A 16,688-nucleotide genomic window follows, 5' to 3' on the forward strand; every position below is an offset into this window, starting at 1 on the left:
GTTCATAAGGGGAAAACCATCAATAGAGGAATAAAAAATTACCCCAACAGTATATATGCTATCGTATATATCCTGTATCACTAAGTGGGCTATTACCACTCAGACATGAGAACCGTTCACTCTTGGAAAATCCTTGTTCAGCAATAAGCAACAAATGGACCATAAGGAACTGTGCAGAAAGGAACAGAGGACAAATCAGAACACATCATTTTGCCATTGTTAAATTGCATGGTACTTCCACATCTCCCATATGGTGTGCATTTAAAAAACGGATTTAGCGGAAAAGATTCAGTCAATGACAGCAGAGATGATCTGGAATGATTTCCATAGGAGGATACACTACATAGGTTAAGACTCCTGCTTGGAAAAAGGCAGGACAGAAAGCCGTAAAGTCATGGTGTACATAAAAGAAAGTATGGCTTGTTCATCACCTGTGACAATGCATGTAGTAAACAACACCTGGTGAAAATATTAAGCAGCTGGCTTAAAAATAGAAGGAAGCAGAAACTTTTTCACTAGCGTACAAAATTAAGCTGAGGAACTTAGTGCTACCAGGTGCTGTAAAATCCAAATGTACAATTCTGGTATGGCCAGCTTGTGTGCTCTCAAGCAGCCCAAGAAGGACACATATAGCCAGGCTGCATTAGGTGACAGAAAGCAGACGACTATCCTGGGTGAGGAACAAAAGGAGCCAGCAGGTGCCACTGAGTTGGATAATTAGGGCCTTATCTGTGTGTCCAGCCAAGTTCAGGCCCTTCAAAGAAGCTGTCACTCCCTACCTGCCGGTAACTCTCCAAAGCATATGGTATGTGACCTATGGCACCAGCTACATAAAATTTGGTATAAGGCTCATAAGGGTGAGAAGATCAGCTACTCCTGATATTATCAAAAATGTCATAGGTAAATTCACTGCCCAGAAATGGCTAGAAAACATAGCAGCAAAGGTGTAATCCTGGCCACTTTAAGACCTTGAACCTCTGATTGATAGAAGCTCCATGAGGCTACAGCAGATGGGAAACTAATTTCCACAGTACTTGTCTTGCTCCTCTACTCTTGTTCTACAGCACCTACGACTGGCCACCAACACAGGCAGAAGACAGAGCTAATGTAGTCCCCTGGTCTGATATAGGACCATTTTTATGGACCTGCTATTGCTTTTTCCCTGCGCACATTCAGGCTATCCAGATGCAGCAGCAGGAGGTTCTGGTGGCAAGTCAGTCTGCAGGGTATATTAGTCACTACATGCATGGGAGGAAACCTGTGGTCAGAACTGCTCATACCACTTTTCCATGGGCTCTCCAGTGAGGAAGGCTAATGTGCACCTTGATGGATGGTGCCAGCCCTGGGGAGAGAGATAGCTGGGCCCGTCCAGAGCTACGTTATTGCCTGGGCTCTGAGCTTTTGGGAAATCCTAAAGCTACTGTGGAGGCAGTGGGACCCAGGCAGTACCTCCAGTTCCCTCACCACTAGGCAACGGGATAAAGCGTGGCAAAGGAGCCAGCCGGCAACTCTGGTCAGTGCATGCTGCTGCAGCAGGAGTGAAAGGAGGGTGCTCCAGCCACCCAGAGTGTGACTTACAGCCTGTGACTATCTGCCTGCTCCAGTGCTCCCCTTCCTCCGCAGCTTTCTCACCGCAGCTTCACCCTGTGCCTGCTTCCCCTAATCTCACTTCCCCTGCCCCCTGTCAATGGCACTGGCAATCCGACTGTAACATCCAGTCTACCCAAGGGACAGCGTGACCTAGTTTGTGGGGAATTTGGCCTCATTCCTCTTCCTGTTCACTGTTCTGCTGAAATTTTGGCCGACGCGCAGAACTTCCCCCTACACTGGCTTCCCTGCCTTTGAAACAAGGATATGAAATACGCTGTTTATAGACCTCTCTTTAGCTGTTTTGGGATGTGTTGGTGAAAAGAGCTAGAGGAATTAAATTGCTGTGAGGGTTTTAAATAACTTGGGTCACAAAGTCCATGTATAGACATTCCAGGACAAAAAGCATCTGGGCTGCCAAAAGAGACCTCAGCAGCCTCCCTGCAAGCAACGGAGTGTTTTGAAAACAGAGGCAGTGACTCTGTCAGAAGCAGGCAACAAGGAGGGATAGGAGACGCTAGAGAAAGTGGCTGAGGCAAAAATGATGAGTTTGTCTACACACAGAAGGTAATACTCTAGCCTAAGATGGACTAATGTCTGTGTGTTGACTCTCAGCTACTTCCTGGAACAAACACCCAACCAAAGAAGCCAGTGAATTTCATCAGCTCCGTCAGTCCAAATCCACACCTGCTGATTCATGTGCCATCATGACCTAGCATTTCTGACTATATGCAGCATATTCCCAAGCACGTACGCTGCGTTGTAAAATAGCTGGCATGCACAACCACATATCAGAATGGGAGTGCGATACTGATTGAATGATACCCCCTATTGATTTCTTCCAGAACAGATCTAGAGCAAGAAAAAAAAATAATCTTGCTATCAGTATCTTACAGAATCATAACATTTTTGGTTGCAAGGGATCTCTGGATGTCTCGAGCCTACCTTCTCTCCTGCAACAAGACTGTTGCGAAGGACTTCACAGATGGAGTTCCCACCATCTCTCTGGGTCACCTGGTCCAGTGCTGCACTAACTTGATGAATAAGTGTCTTTCTAATATATAGTCTGAACTGTAATTGTGTCTCCTGTGCAGCTGGCCACATCTGAAACAGAAATAGCAGCAAGAGCTGCTGCTCAAAGAAGCTATCTCCCTACTTGTGCTGGGCACAGGGAGCAAGCCTTGATTGGAAGCTTCGTTTTGTCTTCAGCTCAAGGGGGACTTCCCTTCTGTGTTATATACAGCGTCTGATCTACACTCTAGCACTTAAAACAGAACCACTACCCTTACAGCTACCTAGCAGTGCACTGCTCAGATTCCACCGCCTCCCTGCTCCCCAACTGTTTTCTGGGCTCCTACCTTCATTCTGTGGATCCCAACTACACCCCTCTTTCCGTCACCTCTCAGCCCTTCCTCCTTCTCCCCTCCCAAAACGGTGCTCAGGTCAGGGATAAAGAGCAGGATGTTGCTCACGGGAGGAGAGAACTGAGCGGGACGGATTCATTCCCTTTCCCCCTAATCTCAGGCAGGGATGAATTAAGATTACTTAATTGCTTAATTACATCAGATTACTGTAGGGAGAAAGTTCAGCCTGACCCCAAAGCAGACTTGGCTGGCTGATCTGTCCCCCAAGCACCCAAACAGGGCAGATGAATGGGAGGTTGATGGTACAGTGTGAGTCAAAGGTCCTTCGGTCTGAGCCAGTCACCGCTTCACCTCTGGCCGCGCAGTAAGCACCAGCAGTAGTGCTGCACCCTCTGCTACAGCCGCTAGCGCTACTGCGGTGCTGGCGGGCACGAAATCTCTGCAGCAGGCATGAGGACACCCGCGGTGGTGAGAACTGCGCTTCTGCCAGCACACCAAGAGGCACAGCGTGTGACAGCAGCCAGGGTCTGAAGAGGGAGGCTGCTCCCATCCAGATTAGAGCCTCCGGAGCAACCCTCTCTGGTAGGCGAGCCTGGGGTGGGGGATGCCAGCTCCAGCCTGCCTGTGCCATCCTGAGCTGCCCCTCTCCTCGGGGCTCTCAGCGGGGTGGGCGCCGCAGCCACGCTGCTGGTCTGCAGAGCCCTGGGGTGGATGCCCCAGGGGAGGGTGCCAGCACCAGGCTCCGCGCCAGAGGAAGAGAATCTAGGTCACAGATCCTCGTTGGGAACAAGTACATCCGATGCTGCCAAGGGAAACAAACCCGCTTGAAAGAAACAGGAGAAAGGGGAGCAAAGTGGCTTGAAATCAACAGGAGAGTGGGGAGAAATAACTCCATGATCAAAACAAGGATACTACAGGAAAGGTAAGTACGTAGATTCTGGCATCATGCTCACGAAAGCCCAGGCACCTGAAGGTTTCTAGGAAAGAATAGACTTAGTTGTGACGATCCAGTGCTGGACTGTCAGGCAGCTGCAGGGCAGGAGTGCGGGCACTGGCAGAGATGTGGCGGGGTCCCAGGACTGGACAACCAGGGGGCTGCAGGGAGAGGGGGTTGAGTGCTGGCAGAGCTGTGCAGGAAGCTCAGGGCTTGACTAGTTGTGAGATGCAAGGTAGGAGTGGAAGAAGCTGGCACAGTTGTTTGAAGAATGACGGAAAGGAAGAAAATTGAAGGAGAAAAGGTGCACGAAGACCTCCCTCCCCCTTCCGCATGAATAGCTTACGGTTCTGTGGTGGGAGAGGTATTTCCAGGAAGGAAGAAGAGGAGAAGGAGGAAGATGTTTGGTTTGCTGGGCAGCCCATTCTTCCCCATGGTGCAGAGCAGGTCGTGGTGAGTCAAGCAGACACCCAGCCTGGTCCGGTGCTGCTGTTTTCCTGCACCTTGTAATTCCTCTTCACTCTCTGCTGGGTCAGCCTCTTTATAACTGCGCTCTGTAAACAGCCCAGGGGCTGGAGGAGATAAGGGCTGGGGGCCAGGACCCATCCGGAAACTGGGAGAGGCGTGTAAGGAGGAGCTGGAACAGAAGGACAGTATTTGGCCAGAGACTTTCCAAGTAGGGGAAGGGTATCTATTGGATAGTGATTATATTAGAAATCTTTGAATGATTCATACCGTGCTTTCTTCAACCCATTGGAAGTCCACGGTGTTGCGGAAATGAACTATGTTCAGCACAGGGCAATATTCCCTGTGGGCAGCATCTAATCACAGCACTCTGATGTGGGGTACTCTGATCTTGTGAAGCCAAATGCCAATTTTACAGGTATTTTAAGAACAAAAGGAAACCCATAGGCAGAAAAGTTGTCCTTATTAGGGTAACAGAATACTGCAGTAATTCGCTGACACAGTTGCCAACAGTGGTACAATGGGTTGGAAAATTATTCTGTCAGGAATATAAACCCCAAATGAGGTGGGGTACTGGTCTAGGTATGGAAATAAGTTATGTTTCCTCTGTGAATATGCACGAATATTACACAATGCTGTTGGGAGATATCCTTGCCCCCTGGGCAAGGTGATCACCCTCCGTCATTCAGTGTCACCTGGAGCGCAGATGTTCTAGGTGTTCAAGGTGACTCCTCCTTTCCTTTGCCAGATGTAGATCTGTGCTGCCGTGAGCCACGTTTGTGACAAAAGTCACTCAGAAATAGTGCTGCTCACTTGACTTGGCCTTCTGCAAACTTCTGGCAGGAGCAGTTTATCCAGAAGTTGAATCCAGTAAGAAAAAAAGTTTGTTGAATTCCAGCAGGTCATTGAACAGAAATATTCAGTCCAAACTATGAGCACTCCCTGAGAAGTCTGACGCGGTGGGGTGTTTGCACCAGTCCACGGAAAACTGCAAAATTGCAGCTGTAGGGCTGTCAGCATGCCCTCCAGTGCTTGTGGACTGAAAGGATTCAGTAACATTCTTTACGGAGATTGATGATCCTTGTGAAGAGTTCTGTTCTGTAGGAATAACCCAACAGAGAAAATGCTTCAGCACAAACCACCTTGAATGTGAAGCCACATTAATGGCAGAATTTCTCTGATCTGTGCAAGGGAGCTTATTAGATCACAACAGCACAGGCAGCCCTATTTGCTCTTTGCCTGAAGGTAAAGCTTTGAAAAAGAGTGAATGTTAAGACTGAAAGTTAGCTATACAGTGTGTCTTGACTCTGATGTAGTAGCCAGGAAACTGCAGGGAAGGGCTGTGCAAAGGACCAGGAGAAATGTCTGGGGATGAACAGAAACTTAAGAATGGTGTTAAAAACTCAGGGACAGTCTCTCATGGAATAAAATCTAACACCTTTTATGAACCGCAAAGGTTAGCAAAACAGTCAGGAGGCAGGCAGTGTCTGATGGGGGGGACGTGTTATATAAAAGTAATATGGAGAAAGAATGAACGCATTCTCACACAAACCAAAATATTTAGCAGATTATCAGTTAAAGATGGAAACACTGATTAAAAAGTGGTTGTGTAACTACAAAATAATAAAACCCACACAGATCTTTCTCCAGAAATGCCCCCTATTGTCTGTCCTCCCACTCCTGTCTTCAACTTCTCCAGTAAATAACTCACGCAAAATAGCAGTTTTCAAAGCAATAGCATCCTGGTCATTTGCTGGAAAACACGACTCACTGTGAGTTGCCTGTTGTCCTTTGGGCTGCTTTAAACTGAAACCGAAAAGAAATCCAAATGCCCACACGCAAAGTACACTTTAGCATGAGCACGTAAAACTAAAATTCATAGATCTACAGGTCCATCAAAACCAGCGATGCAATTGAGATGCTGCTCATTATAGCCTTCTTCCTTCTACTAAGCAATTTACCATCCACAAGGCATAAAATATCTGCTTCTCAGTCCCCCCAGGAACCACTTACCATCTCTCTGACACTCGAGTGACCACTTTGCTCCACAAGCACTAACTGCCCTTGAGCTCAGGCAGTTGGTGCTTGAGGTGGTTCCTCTCTCACCAAGCTCAGAATAAGTGGCCTGAAGTTGTTCTTAGCTTGAAAGCTTTTTGGTGCTTTTTCGGACCTGAAGGAGAGACTGGGTGTCTGAAAGACTGGCTACTTCTTCCAACAAGGCTAGCTGGACTAATAAAAGATACCGCTGCTGGAAAAGACATGCAACATCTTTGCCATACGCGGTGATGGCATCAAGGAACTGGCAATCATGATTTTAACCGCAGGAAAGAGATTTCCTCTTATGATAATACTTCATACATGTCTGACGTCACTGCACACCTGACAGATGAAGAGGCAACCTGCACATAGCTAGTATCTTCAGTGGCTAGCCCCCCGTTAGGCTGGTACAAGGCCTAAGCGGATCACTGTACCCAACTGTTGACCACAAAGCATTCAAATTAGGCCACGTCACAGTAAATGGTTGCTATAGCCAAAATGCCTAAATCTAATTTCTTATAACCCTCCAAGCAGCGTGCATCTGTATACTGAACAACAGTAATGGACTGAGGTTCATCCTGCTTGAAAAGGAACGATTGCATAAATTTACTCTCGCTTTTAAGGGTAGCCTATCTTTTGGCTGTTCCATAGGTTTTTGAAACTTCTTACCTGTTTCCTCTGCTAAATTAAAATTATAACATTCTCCTAAAATTTTATTTTGTTCCAAAGAGATCTTGGGAAAATTAGCTTAATTCTAGATAATTCTCAGAGAATTTACAGTGATATGCTGGTAAGTTACATGTGCTGACACATTGGATTTCCTTTCCAGGTAATATCATATTGAAATGGGGCAAGATACCAGGTCAGTAAGAAATGGATGCCTTGGAGCACTTCTACTTTGCCTGAAAGTGTCATTATTACTAATTTTTTTTTTTTCTGGAGGATTTTATTCTCCACAATATTTCCTTTGCAAGTTCCTTTCCACCGGCACTTTAAAATATATTATTTTGAGTAGGACTGACTGATGTAAAAGATGCAATTAATAAGTTAACCCAGGCCATCATAGATATTGATAAATTCCAATCATAGCAAACCTTATTCTGCAGATTCCTGTAAGCCATACAGTCTTCACTGCATTGCCTAGCAAAGATGAACAGAAAAATGTGAACTGTCCTACACCTCCAAGTGTATGACCACTGTCAAAAACAAGTATATTTTTCCAGTGTGCACTGTCATTCAATCAGTTTTAATCAATCAGTTTTAATCACCTTAACCCAATTGTGGTGTATTTTCCTCTGACTTCTTTTCAGTTACTGTTGTTTATCTTTGTAGATGACTACTGATTGTCCGATAACAGAGTGGCTCAGTGCTCACTGCAATTGCAGGAAGAAAACGTGTCTATGGGTGGGTGTAAATACCCTTAGCACTATCACAGTACTATTACGTGCAGGAATCCTTGTCTGCCCCAGCAGTCTTAAGCCATTTTGGAACCGCTGTCACCAAAGGTAAATAATTTCAAGAAGGACACCTGCTTCTTTCCTGTGTTCCTGTTCTGTCTTCTCAAGGACGGTAGCAGAGCGATCAGTCTTCGAAGCCAAACCCAAGCTGAAATTCAGCCTTTGGCTTTCATGAAGAGGCGTGTGTTAAAAGAAGAAGCTGAGGAAACAAGTCTTGGTAACACTGATATTGTGCCTAAGATGGTCCGTGCACTTTCACATGAGAAGCCCTGGTGGAAACTGGTAGCTCTGGCAAAGGAATCTCTATTCAATGCCTACATCAGCTTTGCGTGAGCACAGGTGAGAAAATGGTTGCTGTAAAACCTGAGACTTGTATTAACAGCTCCAATTAATAAAATTGTGTCAACTGTTCAGCTGTAGGCTGAAAAAATCTCTCAGGAGAAAAAAAGAAAAAAGAATCCACTATTTTTCTTTTAAAGGAAATACAAACAATGATATTTGTTTCCCCAGCCTATGTATCTAAAGCAAAGAAACCCAAAGTAATTTATTTCAAATTACAATAAAGCATTGCAAGAAAAAGTACTTGTCTAAAATAGTAGGAGTAACAACAATACCCAGAGAGATAAAAGAGAGTTTATTATTCTGTGGGAGGCAAAACATTTCACAGGCCACAGTGAAGAGAAGGTCCTTTATCAGAAAACCTCAGACAATATGAACATTAGACAAATTGCAACATGCCAATATGCAACAAAGTGAAACACCATAAAAAGGCTTCATAAGCTAAACTTCAAATTAAACAGAAAATATCAGAGCAAATAAAGATTATCCACTTTAGCGGCCTGTTGAATATCTTAACCTGAGAGAAGGGCCTGGTGGCAGATTAACTGCCTTTCCCAGGCGCGGGCAGCTGTGATGCCAAATATAACTCATTTTTCTGTGGCATCATATGAACAAATGTGTAAATACAGGCATGGCAAAGGCATCAATGAATTACTTTTATTTTAGTGCATTTTGCAGATTAAATTGCAAACCAAATGTGTAGCTGGGCTTTATAAATAGTCCCGTGACTACAGTTTGAGTGATGTAAGGCTAGCCCATTTGCGGGATGAGCTCTATACAAAGTAGGGTTTATCCGCCTTTCCCAGCTATATTATAACAAATGTTACCTGTATGAATAAACTTTGTCTTGCCTTAAAAGAAACCTATACTGTATGTTGCAAAAAAGGCTTCAACCAAGGTTGTTAGCCCTCTGGCATCAGAAATCTGCAATGTGTCTGTCTGGTACTTACAGTACACAGTACACACAGAGTAAGACAGTTGTTGAAATCCCACTATTAAATCCGTTAAAGGTAATTTGTGAACAATATGTAATAATTTAAAAATATATAAACAAGAAACTAGATGTTTGCATGTTCACAGATATTTTTTGGATATTACAGAGAAATTAAGATAATCCCTGATGTAGTAAAGCATGAAAAGCTATTTTCATTTGAACATTTGTATTCCTCAGACTATTGCCAAGGAAGGGGAGAGAAAAAGCCAAGCCATTTACAAAAGTGTCTGAAAGCAGCACTTGGGACAATTAACTATACTCTTTCTGAGTTATATGACTCCACTTTTCTGATAAAACTTTACCATATAAAAAGACATTCAAAATGCACGTAGACTTTGTGTTTACCTTCAGCTGTGATGTTATTGCCTGGGCTCCCCCTCTCCTCAGGCGAGGTACAGGCATCTCAGGAAGGTCCTTCTGCTGGCTCCGAAGTTGATGTTCAAGGCAGGTGGAATGAAGCTGGAGCCAGGTTCTTCTCAGAGGTGCACAGTGGCAGGAGCAGAGGCAACGGGCCAAGCTGCATGCAGAGAAACTCTGAGCAGATGGAAGGAAAAAATGCTTTCCCCGAGGGTGATGCAACAACAGATCAGTGGCCCAGAGGTGCCATGGGATAGCCATCCCCAGAGACCATCCAAAACTTCATGGCACAAGGCCATGAGCAGGAGCGCCAGTAGAGAAAAAGACCGTATTTACATGGTATAGGCATTTCAAAGATTTTCCCCGTTTATATTTGATGTTCATTTAGCTACAAAAAAAGTGAACCCCCAAATCACTGCCCCCCTTCTGGATGGCTTTGCTAGAAGGTGTCGGCACCTGCCGAGTGGACCACGCTGTACTTGCCCAGTGTGACACCCTCTTGCTGCGGTGGCTCTGCAAGGGCTCACTCCTCTGGCCATGCTGGGGGAACTTATGGCCCTGCACAGGGGGGGGACTTGGGCCCAAAGCGCGCTGGCTGAGCTGCAGCAGGAGGGAAGGGCTTTATGCTTAGCTTAGTTACTGAGTTACTGGGTAACACCGGCCAAGCCCAGGCCACCCTGTTGTGCCGCAGTTAAGCCAGACGTCATTTAGTGCTCAGGACACGGGTCTTTCCCCAGCGGAGAGAGGATATGGGATTCATCTGATAAGTGTTTGTCCAGATTTTTGAGATTGAGTATGCTAAAGCAAAGCAAGACAAGAAGTCCTAATGGAGTACGAGACAAGGAAATCAGATATTCTCATGTTTAACCCTTTCCCCTGCATCTCTGCTTTCTTCTGTTGCACCTTGTTAGGCAGGGCAGAGCTGGCCATGTTTGGCCCTTCAGGTCAGCAGGGAAAGGGATATGAGCCATGATGCTGTAACGCAGCTGGAGAATGTGTCATTTATTTGGACCCTTTTGAACACAGTGTCCTGCTACGGAGCCTGCCCTGGCTGCAATTACACTGCTGCTCATCCCTCCTGTTTCAGGATACCCTCCACTGGACACAAGTGGTGGGAAGGGGACAGGACAAGACCTCATCTAAGCAGGCAGGGGATGTGAGGAGAGAGCCAGCAGTGCATCCCACGCTTAGTGCACAGGACTTCCCAGATGAGCTTTACCATGGCGCAGACCTCAGTTACTGGGTAAGTGTGGCCACACCATGACTTGACAGGAAGGACAGCAAGGGGAACCAGTGGGACCTAGAGCTAGAAACTTCCAGTAAAGTGAAGTAGAAAACATGTGGCACGGTTATGCAATTGCCTCTGGTAATAACCCAGCCTTCACCTCACCGTGGGTACTGAGCCAAAGAGTGGGAGGCTGAAAAAAATGTGCAAGGTTAGCACTTTAGGAGCACGCACGTAGAGCCCTGTCAATACACGGTATGGTGATTTTTATTGCCTCCACCTCTGCCTGCCTCGTTCATATTTACCCTCCCTTCACTCTCAAATAAGATTTTTTAAATCTTCCAGCTGTCAGGTTATATACACAGTGTGACGACACAGGGTCCGGGAGTCCTGCTGAAATCACGTTCTTAAGGGAGGTACTGGTTTTCACAGCAGGAACACTGGTGTGGCAGGAAGAGTGAGCGGAGGACTCCAGGGCAGGATCAAAAGGCATCAGGAGATCACTGTACTGAGCTTACAAAAGGATCAGAAAGGGGACGAGTGAGAATATTCCTTGAAGGAGCCTTGTAGGTCCTGCATTCAATGTAATGCCTTGCTTTTAAGACTTTCTTGACCCTCAAAAGATGGCCCTTTAGGAGGTCGAGCAGAAAGAAACTTTTGCTGTTGAGCTACAGGAGTATCTGGCACAATGTTGCTTCTCCACTTGAAAAATTTTTGAGAAACCTTTTTATTGTAACTCTGAATAAAAAATTAAAATGTACATGAGTGATGTTCCTCAGGAAGGCCTTCTCTGATGCTGCGCATTTCACAGCCAGTGGTGACAGAGATGTGACCATGCTTCTATGTCACCTGTCTGATGAATCAGGTGGTGGGGGTCATTTGACTGCAGACATGGCCCTACCTCCCTAATAGCCCACCAGGTAGGTGGCAAATGAACTCAACAAATAAATGACTGGAGAGCAAGACTGAGTTCTTTCCTCAGAGCTTTTTGACACATCATCATTTCTTGATTGAAGGTTCCTCTGGCACATTTCTGGTCTTCTCTGATCAGTTAATTGGTTGGTCATCACACACAGAGAGGAAGGGTGGTGAGGACAAAACCTGAACATCAACAAGTATGTAACAAGATCTGGAAAATAAAAGAAGTCATACAGCTGTGGTCTTGCTGTGCCATTGTTTGACGGCTTGGCACTCTTACCTGTGACACTGCAGGGGTCACAGAGGATTTGAACCAAAAGGTGGAGCAGACAAATTCCCTAGACCAAGGACTTCTTTTTCTAATGAGAGTGCTGGGTAAGCAATGAAGGGGCCTAAGCAAGAGAATGCTGCTACACTGGAGCTTATCTTTCCGTGGAGGTCCATTTGTTTTTTCTCTAGATCTTGCATCCTGCTGCTCACATTGTGGATGAGACTCATCATCCACAGTAAAAAAGCTTATGTTCAGTTTCCAGAACAAGTGCAGTCATTATAAGTCCTCTTCTTAACTGGGCCATGACATCAGTCTTTAGCAGATCCGTCAGTGTGAAGTCCCCATGAGCAGCAAAGCAATTCCCATGGCACAAATAAACCCTACAAAGAAGGATTTAACACAATAAGTTAAATTAGTAAGTGTGACAGAGCATTTTAATCAAAGACATACTGATGAGATTACACTCTTTGTTACCTCATTTTTATTCATAAGAACCTGCATTTTAGAATAGCTTTTAATGTACTTCTAACAGAGCCATGCACAGAACCACAGGAGATCCAGAAGCTGAAGAGCAGACATGAGGGCACTGGCAGACAACCATAGTAAAGTTTTGATTTTCCCATTTCTCATGGTGTTTCTGACTCAGTCCAAGGACCTGCACAGCAGTTTCAGCAGATACTTTTATCTGTCTCCATTCTCTGGTCGATTTTTTAAATGGAGATGTGTACATCTCAATCCTATGAGGACAGGCTGAGAGAGTTGGGTTTGTTCAGTCTGGAGAAAAGAAGGCTCCGAGGAAACCTTATAGTGGCCTACCAGTATCTTATGGGGGCCTACAAGAAAGCTGGTGAGGGACTTTTTAGGATGTCAGGGACTTTTTAGGACGTCAGGTAATGGTAGGACTAGAGGGAATAGATTAAAACTAGAGATGGGTCGATTCAGACTGGACGTTAGGAAGAAGTCCTTCACCATGAGGGTGGTGAGACACTGGAACAGGTTGCCCAGAGAGGTGGTGGAAGACCCATCCCTGGAAGTTTCTAAGACCAGGCTGGATGGGGCTCTGAGCAACCTGATCTAGTGGGAGGTGTCCCTGCCCATGGCAGGGGCATTGGAACTAGATGATCTGTAAGGTCCCTTCCAACCCTAACAATTCTATGATTCTATGAATACTGAGCGCTGTGAACCGGCATCTGTGCCTTCGAGGAGGCAGCAGTAGGGTAGCTGTGAGCACCTCTTGAAAATCAGTGAGCCTGATTTTCTCACACCTGGGGAAACAGAGTTTGCCTAGCTTGTACGTCTTGCCAAAATTGAAGTAGTTCTGACCTTCTGAGACCTAGTCCCCCAGTCTCTGGGACTGAATGATTAGGATTATCAGATTACAGAGGAAGAAATGATATTCAGTCTAATGGGTGTCCCTGTTTTGCTTAGTCAACAATTAATAAACTTGCATCAGTTTCAGGTGCATGCCACGAAACAAATAGCTGAAACAAGGCAGCCAGGTTCCAGAAATCCGGGAGGTGTTGGAATGCATTTTAAGGAATATTGCTGTTCCCTGCAGGAGCAGAAGCCAGGGAGAACATGATCTACATGTAAAAATCTGCAGAAAGAGAATGAGCATGGGACGTTTATTAGATCCGACTGCAACCAGCAATTAACTGTGTGAGTCACAGGATAAAATCAGGTAACAAATATTACATTTTCAGTATGTAGAAGAAGAGTGTGCAGTGGGAAATATGCTCTTGATAATTTAATCGTTCAGGTTTGGCCTAAGAGGAAAAGAAAGCTTCACAAGAATGATAAAAATGCAGCTTTTTTTTTTTTTAGGACTTTGTTTCTTCCCAGAAAACGATGTTTGGCTGAACAGAATAACATTTGGCCAGACCTGAGGGGGATTTTTATGAGTTCCATGTGGGATGCTGAAGCCTTGGCTTAATTGGCCTTAAATCCCCCAGAAAGATGCACATCCTGTATTCACATCCACTCAGCCTGCTCTCCTTCTCAACCTTGTTGCTGTAACTATTGATTCTCTTGCCTTAGTCCAGTCTCATGCTCACACAAATTGAGTCAGTTGCTACAGTTCAGGGTGTGTCAGAAAAGCAAAATTCACAGCCTTTCTTGCTTCCCTCCTGCTGCCAGTGAAGTTTTAATTTTGGAATTTAGCATGGAAATCTGCGCTCTACCCAAAGCAATTTCATGCCCCACAAATTCCTTGTCTGTGAAACTTAATGAAATGGCTTTTTATAACATTAATATCATGCATATCCTGGATGGGCAGCCCTGTGCACTTCTAAAATTAACACATCCCCGATGGATCCGGTGAGTATTTGGGTACCCTACTGCCTGTGGAGACTCAGACATCTGGTTTGTTGAGGAGCCAGGCCTGGGTAACTCAGAAACACAAATCCCACTGACTCAAATTATTTAGTGCCCTTTGAGAGAAGAGAGGAGAAGAGAAAAGAGAAGAGAAGAGAAGAGAAGAGAAGAGAAGAGAAGAGAAGAGAAGAGAAGAGAAGAGAAGAGAAGAGAAGAGAAGAGAAGAGAAGAGAAAAGAAGAGAAGAGAAGAGAAGAGAAGAGAAGAGAAAAGGAGAAGGAGAAGGAAAAGGAAAGGGAAAGGAAAAGAAAAGAGAAGGAGAAGGAAAAGGAAAGGGAAAAGGAAAGGGAAAGGGAAAGGGAAGGGAAGGGAAGGGAAGGGAAGGGAAGGGAAGGGAAGGGAAGGGAAGGAAAGGAAAGGAAAGGAAAGGAAAGGAAAGGAAAGGAAAGGAAAGGAAAGGAAAGGAAAGGAAAGGAAAGGAAAGGAAAGGAAAGGAAAGGAAAGGAAAGGAAAGGAAAGGAAAGGAAAGGAAAGGAAAGGAAAGGAAAGGAAAGGAAAGGAAAGGAAAGGAAAGGAAAGGAAAGGAAAGGAAAGGAAAGGAAAGGAAAGGAAAGGAAAGGAAAGGAAAGGAAAGGAAAGGAAAGGAAAGGAAAGGAAAGGAAAGGAAAGGAAAGGAAAGGAAAGGAAAGGAAAGGAAAGGAAAAATATTTCGGAGGAGAGGTATTCTGTGTTGACATGATGATTAATTTTCATTGAAACAAAACCGAAGTTCACACTCAGCTTCAGCAGATTGCCTGGTGAAACGGATCCTTTCAGGACACATACCCGTCCTCGGCACTGGAACCGTTTGCATCGTCGCTTAAATTCTTGTCCACGCCTTTGCACGGCGGGTCCTGTCCCCCGCCCCGCGCTCCGCTCCATGACAGATCCATCCTTTCCTCCCCGCTCACGCCTGGTGGATGCTCGGTACCCGCTACACTGCACGGAGGCCGGTGCGGGCTGGATCGCGCTGCCCGGGAGCGGCGTGGGGCTGGATCCCACCGTCGCTGAGCTGCGGCGGGACCGGCACGGAGCAAGGGCGCCGCCTGGCGGGCGAACACGGAGCCGCCCGCCCCGTCCGAGCTGCTGCCACCGCCCCGCCCGGGCGCGTCCGTGGGAGCCTGTCGGGGTTCAGCGAGGGCTGCCGGCGCGGTTGTTGCTTCTGGGAAAGAGGAGCAGCGTCCGTTTTTCTTTCCCGAGGCCTCCCGATGCTTCTGTGCCCCCTCGTCTCCAGCCGTGCCTCCCTGTCCCTTGGTCCCCTCTGCCAGGGCTCCGGTAGTGCCTGGGTCACGCTCTTCCCACCCACCCACCGACCGACTCTGCCACGCTGCAGCCCAAAAGCGTCTCTGTTTGCCGAAACCACCACGACTGCAAGCGTAACAAAGTGGGGATGACAAGAGGTGCAGGAGAAAGGGGAGGCTTCTTGCCGGTGGCTGAGACAAGGCATCATGATCCAGGCTCATCATCTCTTTTAGACAAACTCTGCCCAGTCCGGAGGACAGGTGGGCCTGGCAGGGTAAGATCCAGGATGCGGGATCAGGCACTCACCAGGTCTGGGTGGAAACCTGCCCATTTCTTCACCCTCTCCTCTACTAAGCGTGATGCAGAGTTACTCCATGATGTCCATACATAAACCCTACTTTTATGCCACAGGGGCAGGGGTGGCACCCTTTCAGGACCGGGGAATGGTGAGGGGCTGTTCAGCAGCTGTGGGCGATGAGTCCTACACTCCGGAGGTAGGAGGGACTGAACATGCTGCATATTACAGTAGTTCCAATGATTATCAGGCATAGCTCGGAGAGGAGGCTGAGTGCTGCAGGCACAGCAGACAACATTTCTCCCCATCTTCCCCCAACCAGCAACCATAACAGGCAGGCTGTCATTGAAATGTTTGTTCTGTGAAACCAGAAAAAAAGTCATTGCCCAATGTAAAAGGGAGGTTTATTGATGGAAAGGTATACATGATTATGATACAGATCAAGAGAGATGTGCCGTGAAAGGAAACAAGGAATCAGACACTAGCTCAAATGACATCACAAACTCCCACTATGATTAGTAAGGTGAAACGGCCCTTTCCAGCACTTAATGACAAAAGAAGATAGGGTGCTTGACCGCTTGTTCAGCATTTATTATGGTCCTGCAGGGGAAAGTACAAAAGGAAATAAACTTAATGAGAACACACCAACAGCTGCAGAGTATATAACATGGTTTCAGGATACAGGGTAGTCAGCCCCTTCTGTGCAAAACAGACAAAAGCTGGACCAAGGTCTGGCAGCGAGCTGTGCCCGAACCCCTCAGGAACTGCTCAGCAGATAACAGCCAGCGTAACTGCTGTGCTGAGCAGGATGCAGACCTGGATGTCCCTTGCAGCGAGGCAGCACCGTACCTC

General features: G+C 46.3%; 1 protein-coding gene and 1 long non-coding RNA gene across 4 annotated transcripts in view; one reads left to right on the forward strand and one right to left on the reverse strand.

The window, feature by feature from the left end:
• LOC141743873 (alpha-2-macroglobulin-like) overlaps positions 1–4,435 on the reverse strand; it is a 41,739-nt gene extending 37,304 nt beyond the window's left edge. The window contains exon 1 of one of the 2 annotated variants that reach the window (XM_074588919.1): positions 4,232–4,435. In XM_074588919.1, coding sequence (XP_074445020.1) covers positions 4,232–4,320 — 89 coding nt within the window. In that variant the 5' untranslated portion in view covers positions 4,321–4,435. The remainder of the gene's footprint in view (positions 1–4,231) is intronic. The other variant, XM_074588913.1, reaches the window with a different exon arrangement.
• The window catches only part of LOC141743892 (uncharacterized), a 37,253-nt gene continuing 23,935 nt past the window's right edge, over positions 3,371–16,688 (forward strand). Inside the window, exons 1-4 of one of the 2 annotated variants that reach the window (XR_012587250.1) lie at positions 3,371–3,873; positions 7,953–8,183; positions 10,622–10,777; positions 13,507–13,629. This is a non-coding gene — a long non-coding RNA (uncharacterized LOC141743892). Of the gene's footprint in view, positions 3,874–7,216; positions 8,184–10,621; positions 10,778–13,506; positions 13,630–16,688 lie in introns of both variants that reach the window. The other variant, XR_012587248.1, reaches the window with a different exon arrangement.

The sequence above is a fragment of the Larus michahellis genome, chromosome 1 (assembly GCF_964199755.1).
Source record: "Larus michahellis chromosome 1, bLarMic1.1, whole genome shotgun sequence".
In the NCBI taxonomy this organism is placed as follows: domain Eukaryota; kingdom Metazoa; phylum Chordata; class Aves; order Charadriiformes; family Laridae; genus Larus; species Larus michahellis.